The following is a 13,336-nucleotide window of genomic DNA, read 5'->3' as shown; positions in this document are numbered from 1 at the left end:
CCTCATTTATCTGAGTCCAAATCAAAATGCAGAAGCAATATCAGAACCTTTTAAACCTCAATCGTGTTCCTGCTGCCCTAAGAGTTGGTTAGCAAAATGAAGCTGCTGTCTCTCCTCACAGCATTTCATGATCATCAGGAGTCAACTGTTCAACTGGATGAAACATTAAAATAAACATGAGTCAAAGTTTGGTGACAACTATAAACCTCATCATCCAAGATTCCACTGCATCCTCTGTTCAGTGCCTGAGTAAAAAGGTACTTTTCAAAAAGTGGGATCCTCTCCGGTTTCCAGATTCTCATTTGAATTATAATTTATTTTAGAAAAATAAAGAAACTTCAAAATGAAGGAATGTCATTTATGTTTTGTCTGTATGGAGCATGTATTCCCGTGTTGTTCTTACTGCATGACTAATCCAATAAAATAGTCTTCAATTAAATATAATAAACCCTTCATGAAATTGACTCAAGGTCAGGCTGGTTGGAAAAATGGAAACTTCTCATTATTTGCATTTAAGGTCTTCACTGATGGCATGTCAATTTTTATGAGCTGTACTAATAGAAAAAAAATAGATTTTTGGCTCAGGCAATCTGAAGTGAACCATAAGCAGCAGAATGCAGCTGAAAATGTCATTGCTGAAACAAGGCAGACAAAACTAAAATGGAAGTAAGAGATGAAGATTTTAAACTGTTCTACTAGCAAAAGCATTGAAATTTTTAGACAAGTCATACATATCATGAGATGCAACTGATCACATATCAGCTGGATAACTACATAAAGCCCAAATCCAGACTTTATGCTAAAATACATGTCAGTACCACAAAGGGCAAAACTTTATTTTACAACATGAATCCATTCTGTTTGTGTTTAAAGCTTTGTGTGCACATACCAGTATTCAGTGAGTCAGAGTGATTCCCATCTTGTGACATTTGTTATAACAGTCTTTAAGTGTCCTGTTTGGCGCACAAAAGCCGCTTATTTCCCTATAATTCAATTTTCTGTCTCCAGGTTTCATTTTGCTGCGTTCTGCAACACTGTTGAAGAGTATTCATCGCTATAAAATGAAGTTAATCAACACTTGTAATTGTTTTGTATAAAAGAAAGAAATATTTATTTACAGTGTACCACCAAGTGGAAATCACAGACCTCAGTGTAGTTTGTTGGAGGAACTATAAAAAATACAACAGAGGTTTACAAAAACATGGTGTTTTGTCTCTAAGATGTTCATATGTTCCACTTTTCTAGATCCCAGTTTTACAAAGGTGGATGAAGGCGGTAGAAAACAGAGGAGGGGGGTTAAAAGGCCAGCTTCTTCATGAGGAGATAGACTCTGGAGTCTACCTCAAAGCCGTGTAGATTGTTGGCATCTCCCTGCAGCCTCATGAGAAGGCCTCCATAAGACACATAGGCTGAGCTGAAAGAACAAGCACATCATTAGAGGACTTGATCAACATTTACACATACATACAGTTTATTTAAATTTTTACTAATCACTAAATTGACAGCACTTGACTTTTAACTTAAATAAAGGATTGTAATGATCTACATGCATTTGTGTAGAACTTACAGACGCGTGGCTGCTTCTGTTGAGGTCTCATCGCCTTCTATCTTGTAGACCTTTCCATACATTACATAGTCAAACTGAGCTGCCCTAGAAACAATTTAAAAATGGAAGATGAATCAAAAGCATCACACATTATCTGCCACAGATTGAAAGACATGGATGTTCATTTATCTTCTTTAAATGCCTTGCCTAGATGGTCGATCATCCTGGGGATTGTACTCTCCATCATCTGGCGTTCCATCTTCATATAATGTACTGGCAATCACCAGTCTGAACTTGTCCCCTTTTTGAAACATGCAAAAAAAAATCTGGATTTATCATAGCAATGTACATAATCACCTAAGATCAAGCTACACTTCTAATACAATAGTTTTACATTGAGTCAAAACTGAGTTAAAATAACTTATCAATTCTGCACCAACACCTTACAAGAGTGAAGAATGACAGTTTCACTAAATACTACCAATAATCAATTTAAAAATTCCTCCACAAAGGCCAAATGTCTAAGATCAAACAAGACATAAACAATAAAGGACATTGTTAATTTCTTACCAAGATCAACAGGATAAATCTGAGTATTTACATCCAAGATCAGGTCCATCTTGAAAGATTCACTTTCACAATGCAGACGAGACACTGCAGTATAAGTAATAATAACCTGTATTAGTTTATATTAAAGAGAACTGAAAACATTATGAAACTGACTAACGCGCTTTTAGATATCCATCTTTTTCAAGCAAATGCATATAATGATTATGTTTGTTATTGTGTTAGTTTTAAAGCTACTAAAAAGCAGGATTGAAGGTTTCCCAACTCAGTAATGTGATGACTGTAATGTTTAGCTGTAATAAAATAATAAAATAAAAGCTGTAATTACTGACAACACAATTTTTTAGTCACACTTAACACAATATGAACAAAAATGCAATATACAATTGTAATTATGACTTTTACAACTGAAACTATCTACTGGTGAAGATCGTTTTTGTGTTTTTACAGTGACAGTCCACATACCTCTGTCAAATTTCTTGCCATCTGGATCAATGTCTTTCACATCAAAAATATCTTCAAACAAAATCCCAGCCATCTTTATCCCTTTCTGTTAAACCTAAAACAGATTCATCATAAAACAAAATTAAAAGGGAAGGTTAGTCACACAGCAAAGCATTTTACGTAGCCAAGTCAATCAAGAAAAACACACTATAGCAGTGAGTGCTATATTGTGTTTTTCACAGTTTCAGTGTGAAATTCCTATGACTCTTCTTTCTTCTTTCTTTCTCTTTCGGCTTTTCCCATCAGGGGTCGCCACAGCGAATCATCCTTTTCCACCTCACTCTATCATGAACATCTTCTACCCTAACATTAGCCAACTTCATGTCCTCTGTTAAGACATCCATATATCTCCTCTTTGACCGTCCTCTTGGCCTCCTGCCAGGCAGCTCCATCTCCAACATCCTTCTAGTTCTACCAATATATCCACTATCCCTCCTCTGAACATGTCCAAACCATCTCATTCTGGCTTCTCTGACTTTGTCGCTAACACAGGCAACATGGGCCGTCCCTCTGATGTACTCGTTCCTTATCCTGTCTAACCTGGTCACTCCTAAGCGTTCTGGTCCCGATCTTGACTATAATTAATTAAAAACAAGTTAAAAAGAAAAAGGAATAGGTCAAAACAAATGGAAATCACAAAGCTCTCCCACCGTGTCAAAGTGGGTGAACAAAACTTGTCACAACTTTGGACAACTTTAACAATGTTCACTTACGCGCTAACTGTAGCATCATGTTGTCCACACAAAATATAATACTTACCCCCAAGTGCTGTTCTTGTATTTTTGTGTAAATAGTATGCCCTGGAATGTGGTGAATTCGTGTAAAAACGATAATAATGTAACCTAGACGTCAGATATTTGATTTAGATAGATTTTCATTCATTATTAAGCGAAATAGTCGGTACCGCGCAGAACCAGCGTGTTCGACCTTTGACATAACAAGAACTTCCGTTTTTTTGTCTCTTTTTTTCTTTTAAAAGAAAGACGCATGTTTTGCTTTACTGAATGTTATACATTTTTTAGAAAGGGAAAAATGCGTTGCGATGGTGTAATGTAGAAAAAATGATCACTAAAATAACACCAATTAAATTTGCCTACCGTTTTATTTGAAGGCTCACAATAGGTCAAAGATGGGGAAAAAACGAATAATATTTTGGCTAAATTTTACGTAGCAAATAAAAAAAAGATTTTTATAAAAGTATTTGTTTTCTCTCAATTATTTAACTGATAATTTAAGTAACCAACAACTGAACTAATTTTACGACAGTTTTTACTAACTTCCGTCTGTCGTCATCTTGTTGCTAGGTGCGTTTAGCGTCCTCTGTGTGGACGGTTGCTAGCTAATGTTAAGGCTGTTGTTTTTACCATAAGCGTCATTATATCGAAAAAATAATTACCAATATACATTTTAAGCATAAATAAAATATTTAATGAAACTTCTAATGCGGATTCTTACCAAGAAAAGATGGTCAAACGAGGTAAGGAACGCTCATCATGTGAACAAACCTGACTGAAACAATTATTGACTAGCTTCCTGCAGTTTGCAGCTCTTCAAATCTCTGCCGTTATAGTTAACGTGTTTTCCGCTATAAAATGCATACAAAGATGAAAATAATTTTTTTTTGATCATAGTAGTAACATTAGGATGGTCTTAGTTTTAGGGCAGGGATGTCCACTTAGTTTCTTCTGTTTAGTTTAGCAATCAGCTATTGAATTCTATGACTTTATGTTCTTTATGATTCATGTTTATTACACAATTACCGGAATGAAGCCCATTGAGATGACTATTGCTGTAAATATTGGGCTATAAATACAATGTAATTGAATTGAATACAACTACAGTAACCTCGGTTGGAACAAACAAATAATAATTCGGAAAGAAAACTGAAACCGTACAAGTTAATACAGGTTGTAATTATTTGCTCTTGTTCGAATAAGCAAGACTGGTCATCTTTACATTAAAACGTGAAATTATTGAAGTATTTTTTTCTTTTTCTTTTTGCCTGTCTGTGCTATTCTGTCTGTTCAGACTGTTACCTGTTTTTTGTAAGTGCAAAGGAATTTCAAACTGAGCCCCAAATGACGGCCGGTATTTTGACAGCTGTGGTCCACGGATGAGTTCAACTAAGACAGCCAAGATGGGAGACATCTTGGCAACTGAAGCCGATCTCCTTGGGATGATTAAAGAGGTAAAGCATGATAGGGATGTGAAGAAAAAAACTGCAATTAAAATCCATAATCTGTTTATTCTGATAGTTGATCTAACATTTCAATGTATTCCACGATGGTGATTGTATAATTAACACACTTTGTGTTTGTTCTCTTTAGTACCTGAAGTTTGGGGAATTTGAAGAAACGGTTCAAATTTTTGACAAAGAATGTAAAAGCAAAGGCAAACTTGTCTCCAAGCCTCGAGGAAACGCTCTCAGAGACTCAAAGACTCGTGTCATTCAGGTAAATTATACGTTTCATAAGATATCTTAGTCCTTGATAGTAATCAGGGGTGTAAGGATTCATTTTAACAACAATTCCACTCAGAGAAAAATACCTGGGTTCTAATCAGTGCAGGTGAAGTTTTCCACATTCCTTGTATCTCTTGCAAAATAATCAAGTATAAATTAAATGTGTGTGCAAACAAACAAGTACCGGTAAACAAGAGTTAATGGCAAATCCATTCCCATTTTAGTTTCATAAAGTTCAACCCACTGTTGTTTTTCCACAAAAAAATACAAATTAAACATTATCAGAACATTCTGCCACACTGTATGGTCATGTCTTTACTAAATTCAAAGTAATGACGGACTGATCAGTTTTATGCTGCCATCACGTGTTTTGTCCGCTGTGATGCACTTGGTAGTTTTAACATTATAGTAAAATAAACGTACCGTACCTCAATCGAAACGGTATTTTCCAATATTGATTATAATCGATTTGTTTCATTTTGAAATGATTTTATAACGGTATAGGTCGACCTATTTCTATAAATGGCTTACTTCAGACAGATCGATTTGGTTGAATCTTAGGATTGTAAATCTAATATTCAATTAAGTTGATGTTCCCTTCTCTACTTCTGTGCCGGTCCCAAGCCCGGTTGCTTTGAGAAGGTTGCATCAGGAAGGGCATCCGGCGTAAAACATTGCCAAGTTTACCATGCGACTTGTTCGCTGTGGCTACCCCTGATGCGAAAAGCCGAAAGAGAAAGAAGAATTGTCAACCCCCTGATAGTTATAGATAATATGTGTAGGCTACAGACCATTCTAGGTATAAAAAGCATTGAAACCATGCATACTTTTAGAATGTTAGTTAAAGTGATTGAAGTTTTCTATATGTGTAGTATCGTGATTGTTCTAATTATGTGTAAAACAGTAAGTAGTGTATATTTAAAAAAATAGAGCGCAGAAGGAATAATCTTTACTCTGGAGAAGACTTGTGGGGATTCCTGAAATAAACAAACAAACCCGAACAAGATATTTGCAGACACAAAATGATTCCACATATACAAGTCATATATGGAGAAATTGCATTTCTACATTTTTTTCTTCTAGTCTAGCCTATTAGAAAAATGTTTGACCAGATTGCAGATTATTTTACTAATAAAATGTTCATAAGAACAGTTGAATGTTTTTGTTAGTGATTTTCTTTTCAAGTTTTTTTGTTTGTTATGTTTTTTTAAATCTGACTTGAAGGAAGACCTTCTTAGCTCTTTTGACGATGGAGACCACAAAGTTTTCTTTGAGCTGTGGAAAGAGAATATTCCTTCTGAGGTGAAAGATTTAGATGCTGAGACCCAGGGCTTGGAGTTCTACCTTCATGTCCACTTCACCATTTTCCCACTGAGGAGCCATCCAGTTAGACAAGTACGTGAATCTAATTGTTCCTTGTTCTCATAAAAACGAAAACAGTAGTCTTGTGATTTGTTGTTTTTAATGCTGTCCACTAGGTTGTGCTACAAGCTTTGCTTTTTTTTATTCAATAAAGCTGGAATTATATGGCTATGAGTTGAACCCTTGTGCTATCCTATGACCCCACCCTCACATTGACGTGTTCTCAAGAAAAAAGGTTCAGCGCACTGTCTAGTGGGTCTAGATGACCCAACTCCCAAAGTATAAGTGCCTAGGATAACACAAGGGTTAAAGGCACCATTTTTTATTTGGGTTCATTTTTTTTCTAACTTCCATTCCTCTCCAGGACCGTACGGAATTTGAAGAGCGGATTTCCCACTTCAAACAATATCTTGAAACTCGGGGAGCAGAGTTGAGCCAAAACGCAGAGTTTTTGCCCTACTATGCTTTGCCTTTTGTTCCCTTCCCTGCTGTTCACCCTTCCTTCAAAGATCTCTTTAAGGTGATCAAAAGGAAACTTTCTTTGACTTTAACTTTCATTCATTGTTTATTACTGGGTACCACAGAGTTCAACAGGGTTTGACATTATTGTCAAACAATGTATTTCTACCTTTAGGATACCTGGATTCAGCAGTTGAAGGGAAGACTGGACAAATTCCTGACAATGACACTAAAACCCTCCAAGACTCCAAGGCTGATGACTTTATATGTATCCTTTTCATTGGTCTGGTCTTTTGCTGGGAAAACTGTCAGGCAAAACAGAGGTGTAGCACCTGTTTCCTGTTACATATTAGGAATATTATACCAGTATATAATCTCTTGGCATAGACATTTATTATTGTAGAATTGTAATTTTATAAAGTAAGAATAAATAACAAAAGAAGGAAAAACTCCTCCCACTTATTCAGAGTTTATTTGCATCTCGTATCTTTTTTTCCCCACACACAAAACCTCATAGACTAGTGAGTGTCTGGTAAGTGTGGTGAGCACAGACAGACATGGTCCAATGTTCTGAAACCAGGAATATATACTTTTGACAGCATGGACAGGGGCAGTTGTGAAAACAGAAAAAAAAAACATGTGTGCTTAAAACCTCTTAGTAGACACCTATTGTACTCTTTAATCCACAAGAAGAAGCTAAACCAACACCAGAAAGTGAAAGCAGGTTCCCTGTCCACCACTCACTGATGAAACGTCTCTTGACACCTCACTTTTCAAAACATTTAGTGTATTTATTGGGTGTAAAATGTAATCATTTAAACCAAACAAACAAACTAAACAAAATGATTTTTTTTTTTTCATTTTGGGTTAAGTGCCAGTTTAAAATTGAATTACAGTACTCTTCCTAAGTTTAGCGGAAAAAATGTAAAAGTAAATATTTTTTAACTATATAATTCATTGTTCATTTATTATAAGCTTTGTATGGAAGCGATTGTGTAGCATAATTAAAAATAAAAGTCAAAACCAGAAATGCTTTTTCATTTTCAAAATGAAGCTGCATTTCTTCACTCAAAATTAAAATGAAAAAGCAATCCTTCAAAATGCTTTTTCCTTTTCTACGTCAACACTGCTTATTCTGTCACTTAATTCAAATGATAAAGAAAATGGTATTTGACATTTTATTTTCAAAAAGTTCTCTGGTAAATGTGTAGCAAAACTCATTTAGAAATGTCTAATTTGACAATTAAAATGGATTAATAGAAATGCTTTTTAATTTTCAAAATGTAACTGCATCAAATGACTCGAAAATTAAAATGAAAAATCGATGCTTCAAAATGCTTTTTCATTTTCTACTTAAAAAAAACGCTTATTCTGTGTCATAATTAAAACGAAAATGCAATTTTGCAATTCATTTTAACTTTTAGTCAAAAAATGCAGCTTCATTTTGAAAATGAAAAAGCATTTCTGGTTTTGACTTTTATTTTTAATTGTGCTACACAAATGCTTCCATAGCTTTGAAATGTAACAAATAGTAATAGGCATAAAAGTCAAAATATTATTTTTAAGATATATTTTTTTAGGTTTTATAGGCTGATATCAAGAATTCTTTTTTCCATAAAACTTTACCAATGTCTATAAAAGTTTTCATTTTATTTTGTTGTTTTTATGTCTACTTTGAAGCAACTACTGGTAGTTACTATGTAATGCCTACATTTCATTCACAGGGAAGACCGATTTTACCATAAACCTATTTTCAGTTTATTGGCAATTTAATGTAAAAAAAAATGCGACTTTGTTATTTTTTTGTAATTATTAATAAAAGGAGAAAATGGGTGTTGTAATAAAAATATCTTTAACCCCTTCTCACAGTATGGTGCTAATCCACGATGCAGCATTTAATCCAGATCAGCTTAAAAAAAACACAAAAGAATATTTTATGATATAACTGGAAATAAAGTCAGGCATGAAGGGGTTAACAGTTGTTAGTAGTCCTAGTTTCAAGTGGAAAAATGCCCAAACAAAAATTGTGGCTTTTACCACAAACAGAGACACAAATAAAGAAAAGGCTTAAGAAATAATGTATACCTCATGACAAGTTGGAATGACATAGCTGTGGAAATGTTCAAGCAACACACCTTACCTTAGCCACTGACGAGGTGTAAGACTTTTTATTTTAATTTTTTTTTTTTTACTGGTTTTTTAACTCCTCTCCATGAGCCCTTATACTGTTTTGATACTTATTAAAATTTTGGATTATTCTAAAAATGAAATGAGTCAGGCTTTGCCTAAAACCTTTTCAGAAAACAAAGCCATCCCCTATGTAGGCAGTGAAAGATGTGCATGTGTGTAAACTCACAAGTCATTGCATAAGTGTTTCTGAAAATATTAGATGACAGGTGTGTTTGCTGCACAAGGGTGTTGGTTAAAGCATAATACTTAATGAAAGTAAGTAAATATTGAATCAGTACTTGCGTCTTTTCATACAATAGGACATATAATTTTGATTCTAAAATAAATAGATTTTCAAACAGGATGTTCAACACGCATGTTTGTATTGTCCGTTGTGAAGCTTTATGAAGATCCTGTATATGGCTGTCTCTCTCACTCCCTTCTTTCTTTACATGTGCCTCTAGCTAAATCCTACAGAACATTAATGTTAGAAAAATAACAAATAATGTATGCATTCTTAACAGACATCCTCCAGAAAGAGGGCGGCAAAGTTACTAAAGGTAAATAACCTTCAGAATGATGGTACAGAATAACATGCAACTGTTAAAATAGGTTGATTTGTTCTGTAAATTAAGTTAAAAGATGTTTTAAATAAGTGAATTCCACTTTGTTAAAATGTTAAATTATGTTAACTTATCAAACCCTCCCAATTCCGTATTTATTTCCTTTCTCAAGAAATGTTTTAACTAATTTACATTGAACACCCTTTAATATTGCTCTTTGGATTATGACACTAAAGGATTTAGGGTCAAAGACCACACCTCTTAAATATACATCTGATTAAGATGTACCGTACATGTATGCTTTGGGCAGTTTTTATAAACAGTTTGCCAAAGCTTAGGCATGGATGAAAGTTTTATCAATACTTCTGTGTCTCAAGAGGAAAGGTAATAATTTACGTATTAAAGTAGTTCATATACAGTATATTTCTAATGTGGAGAAAGAAAATGTTAAAGAAATAGTAAAGTTAATGAAAAAGCAGAATGATGCTAATCAACACTAAATAAAATGAAACTGCCAATTTAAAGGGTAAATAATTAATCATCAAATAAGTGTAATATATTACTAAAAATATAACTAATTACAGGTAAAGAATTCCAAAAGGCTCGTATTATTTACTAAAACCTGGGATGTAAGTGCTAGAGACTAATTTGGCTAATACAAAACAGTTTAAAAAAAGATGAATATCTCCACAATGATCAAATAAATGTACCTGCAGAATAATTATTCAGTTGAAATACTTTAAATAATATATTTATTCCTTTAAAACACTTTTAATATTGTTTGAAAAAATCTTTATACTTGGCATTGAATTGAACTTTAGTGATCACACCGAGGAGAAATTCAAGATTGCTGTTAATGCTAGCACCTCAACCAAAAGAAATAAACTGAACTATAGTGGTGTTATAACATCTCTAAACAAAATAAGAGTAATAGCGAAACACTGCTTTATATAAATTTTCAATTAACATAAACATATGTTTTGTAAAATAAAGTAAAGTTGTAAAAGTCCAAGCAAGAATTTCCTGAAAAATGTTGTTAAATATAATAAATTTGCCAGAAGTAATAAATTGGAAGAATACAAATGGACCTTAGTTGCCTGAATCATGTCTTTATGAGCTCTTGTTACTTTTCAGACATTATACAGCAGCTACAGCTTCAGCTTGCTGAGTCGGACCGTCGCCTTTCCAGTTGCTTAAGGAAGTTTAACAAGATGCAGGCAGACTACCACAATCTGATCGGAATCACCGCCGAGCTGGTTGATTCTTTGGAAGCCACAATCAGTGGGAAAATGGTAAGCCGCCTCAGAAACCCAGTACGCACATGTAGTGGGTGCACTCACAGACTTATGTTTGCGAGTTTAGTGTGCACTGTGCAAATTAAAAACCTTTAAAATATAATACCATGTGGACATGACAAAAAAATGGCTGTCATTTGACAGATTATTAAAGCTGATGTGATGTTTTTTTGTTTTTTTTTAGATCTCGCCTGAGTATCTCCAGAGTGTGTATGCTCGCCTTTTCAACAATCAGATGAGGCAGAGTAGTGATTTCACAAGGCCTGGCACAGTGAGTACACAATATGAGTTTTTCCGAGCCCGATGCATAACTTGGCATATCCAGATAGTAATAGTAGTAGTATTTGTTCCCAGAACAAGAGCTGAGATCCTTTATCTGGGGTGGCACAATTTCTGGAAAGTGATGTGATCATAAAATAGATACCTCACCTTTGGAAGTGATATACCGGTGTCTTCCAGTAAATTAAGCAAGAAACAAGGACAAGCTTTACAATGAAAAATCCTTTTTGTTCACTGTTCAAAAAAATGTCACTGTTAACTTGCTTGGTATTTTTCTGCAGTAGTTCATACCATCCTTGATCTTGACCAGTGCTTGTGTAGAATTTGGTGCTACCTCTTTATTTCATCCTTTTATTTTACTTTCAGGAAGTTCTTAAATATATAACTGACCTTTTTTTGTTTCTTCTGTAATTCTCTCAATGGCAAAAGTCTAACGAAGAGTTATATTTTCCTTAACACATCAAATCAGCTGCTAAACTAGTTTTTTTTCCTTCTAAATACTTGCAGTTATTTTATTCGTATAGTTCAAAGAACTCATTAGCTTTATTTGACTACCGGTAAATATGTAGAGCACTTCGCTTCACTACATGACATGACTTGACTTTAAAAAGAAAACCTTTTTTCATTTAGAACGAAAGCTAATTTGGCGTGTTGTTTAACGCCCACACACATACTGAGCTGATATGCAATATTATCTGTAAGAGCAAGAGTTACAGACTAAACTGAGGTCGTATGATATAACGGAAACAAAAGGAAGGCTGTGTTATTGTTCAGTGTTGCAACACAAGATAATATAATCAGCAAAAGCTCTTCTATTTGGATTTATCTCACCTTTGGTAGTATTTATGGGTTTCTTTGGGGGGGTTTGTATGGTAAGATTCAGGGAGTTGGCTGAGATTTAGGGTCTTTTTTTGTGTTTGTTTTCTTTTAGCAAACTTTTATGTGTGTAGGCATTTAAAAAAAATAAACAGAATATAAAACACTTTACAATGCCATAAAAAGTATCCACAGCTTAAATCCAGTCTGTCCTCACTAAGTTAGTACTGTAAAACTGACATTTTAACTTCAGTTGCTCTTGTGTTTTAAACTAAAAATATATGTGTCTGTTTTTTTGCGTGTGTGGTGCTTTTGTCCACAAAGGGATATTACTCTATGAGTCCATATGATGATGGCTATGTAAGTTGGATGCTTTCATCTTCTCTTCCTGTCATTGTTCACGTCACCCAGTGTCGTCTTGCTTATGCCTCGTTTTGTGTTCTTCCCCTCACATTTCCCGTCTGCCTGCCCCCCCCCCCATTTTTTGAATAATCCAACTTGATTATTTATACCTAATCTTTTATCTGACAGTTGTCTGCATTAGTCCTTATTCAACTCTGAAAATGAACAGGAGCTTGCTGTAGAGCTTACCTCACCACTATCCCTTATTCCCCAAAATCCTAGCGTTTAGTCCTCCTCCTCGTTGGTCCCTTCCCTGATATTTTCTGCTTTCCTCTTTTGTTCTTTGGATTTGGATTAGGAAAGGATTTATTATTACAAGCAATCAAAGAAGGAGTAATGTACAAAAAAATACAATCAGCAGAGTTTTACATCCATACAAAGACGTATCAAACATTGGATAATTAGCCATCAAATCATAGATTGCTTAAAAGGGAGTGGAATCCCCACCCTGTTCTACCTTACCATTTTCTTTACTTGAATTATTATCAGGTTCATAGCCTTACCAACACAGACACAGGTCAGTAAGAATCCTTACGTATCAATAAATCACATGACAAAGATAACGTACATAATAATTACGTAAAATTGACATAACACTGTTTCAGAACTCATCATAACATATGCAGTTCAAGTATCAAAAATATGTGCAGATTATTTTTCATTTGAAAATTCATGAATCACTTTTTGGGAAACCAAGTGAAGTGATATAATTAGAGATCAGTCACTTCACTTAACCATCTTCAATAATGAAGTAATTGTTTTATAATAATTATAAGGTAATGCTGTGAAATAAAATGGTTCATATTGCGTCCCTTGTCCAAGGTTGGAATTCATTCTGCTGCCTGATTGACAGCCGTCATTCTGGATTTAACAGAGTTTATAAAGATGTTTGCTGTAATATCTGCAGACATAG

General features: G+C 34.4%; 2 protein-coding genes across 23 annotated transcripts in view; one reads left to right on the top strand and one right to left on the bottom strand.

Annotated features, from left to right (window-relative positions):
• Positions 1–1,084: 1,084 nt before the first annotated feature.
• polr2h (RNA polymerase II, I and III subunit H) lies at positions 1,085–4,174 on the bottom strand. Of its 3 annotated transcripts, none has more exons than XM_078946552.1 (6): positions 4,073–4,174; positions 2,579–2,672; positions 2,117–2,200; positions 1,754–1,847; positions 1,568–1,651; positions 1,085–1,414 (listed from the first exon to the last, which is right to left on the bottom strand). In XM_078946552.1, exons 2-6 carry the CDS (start codon positions 2,649–2,651, stop codon positions 1,297–1,299), a joined length of 453 nt encoding a protein of 150 aa, XP_078802678.1. In that variant the 5' UTR covers positions 2,652–2,672; positions 4,073–4,174; the 3' UTR covers positions 1,085–1,296. The 3 variants fall into 3 exon arrangements, with proteins under 3 accessions (XP_078802678.1, XP_020558003.1, XP_004067933.1); XM_020702344.3 differs by lacking the exon at positions 4,073–4,174 and adding an exon at positions 3,715–3,850; XM_004067885.5 differs by lacking the exon at positions 4,073–4,174 and adding an exon at positions 3,377–3,566.
• Positions 3,853–13,336, top strand: part of armc9 (armadillo repeat containing 9) — a 30,133-nt gene continuing 20,649 nt past the window's right edge. For 7 of the 20 annotated variants that reach the window (XR_013655733.1, XR_013655728.1, XR_013655734.1 and 4 more), the window contains exons 1-10: positions 3,914–4,094; positions 4,646–4,805; positions 4,945–5,070; positions 6,303–6,473; positions 6,805–6,960; positions 7,075–7,167; positions 9,604–9,628; positions 10,766–10,923; positions 11,111–11,197; positions 12,346–12,381. Coding sequence is in view for 11 of the 20 variants with exons in the window: in XM_011473967.3 (XP_011472269.1) it covers positions 4,731–4,805; positions 4,945–5,070; positions 6,303–6,473; positions 6,805–6,960; positions 7,075–7,167; positions 9,604–9,628; positions 10,766–10,923; positions 11,111–11,197; positions 12,346–12,381 (927 nt within the window). In the remaining 9 variants the exon portion in view is untranslated. Of the gene's footprint in view, positions 4,095–4,645; positions 4,806–4,944; positions 5,071–6,302; positions 6,474–6,804; positions 6,961–7,074; positions 7,168–9,603; positions 9,629–10,765; positions 10,924–11,110; positions 11,198–12,345; positions 12,382–13,336 lie in introns of all 20 variants that reach the window. The other 13 variants (XR_013655730.1, XM_020702342.2, XM_078946550.1 and 10 more) reach the window with 8 other exon arrangements.

Source organism: Oryzias latipes, chromosome 4, assembly GCF_053564925.1.
Source record: "Oryzias latipes strain Hd-rR chromosome 4, Olatipes_Hd-rR_3.1".
NCBI lineage: Eukaryota > Metazoa > Chordata > Actinopteri > Beloniformes > Adrianichthyidae > Oryzias > Oryzias latipes.
The sequence above is the reverse complement of the archived record's forward strand: the minus strand, read 5'-3'. Positions and strand labels throughout refer to the sequence as shown.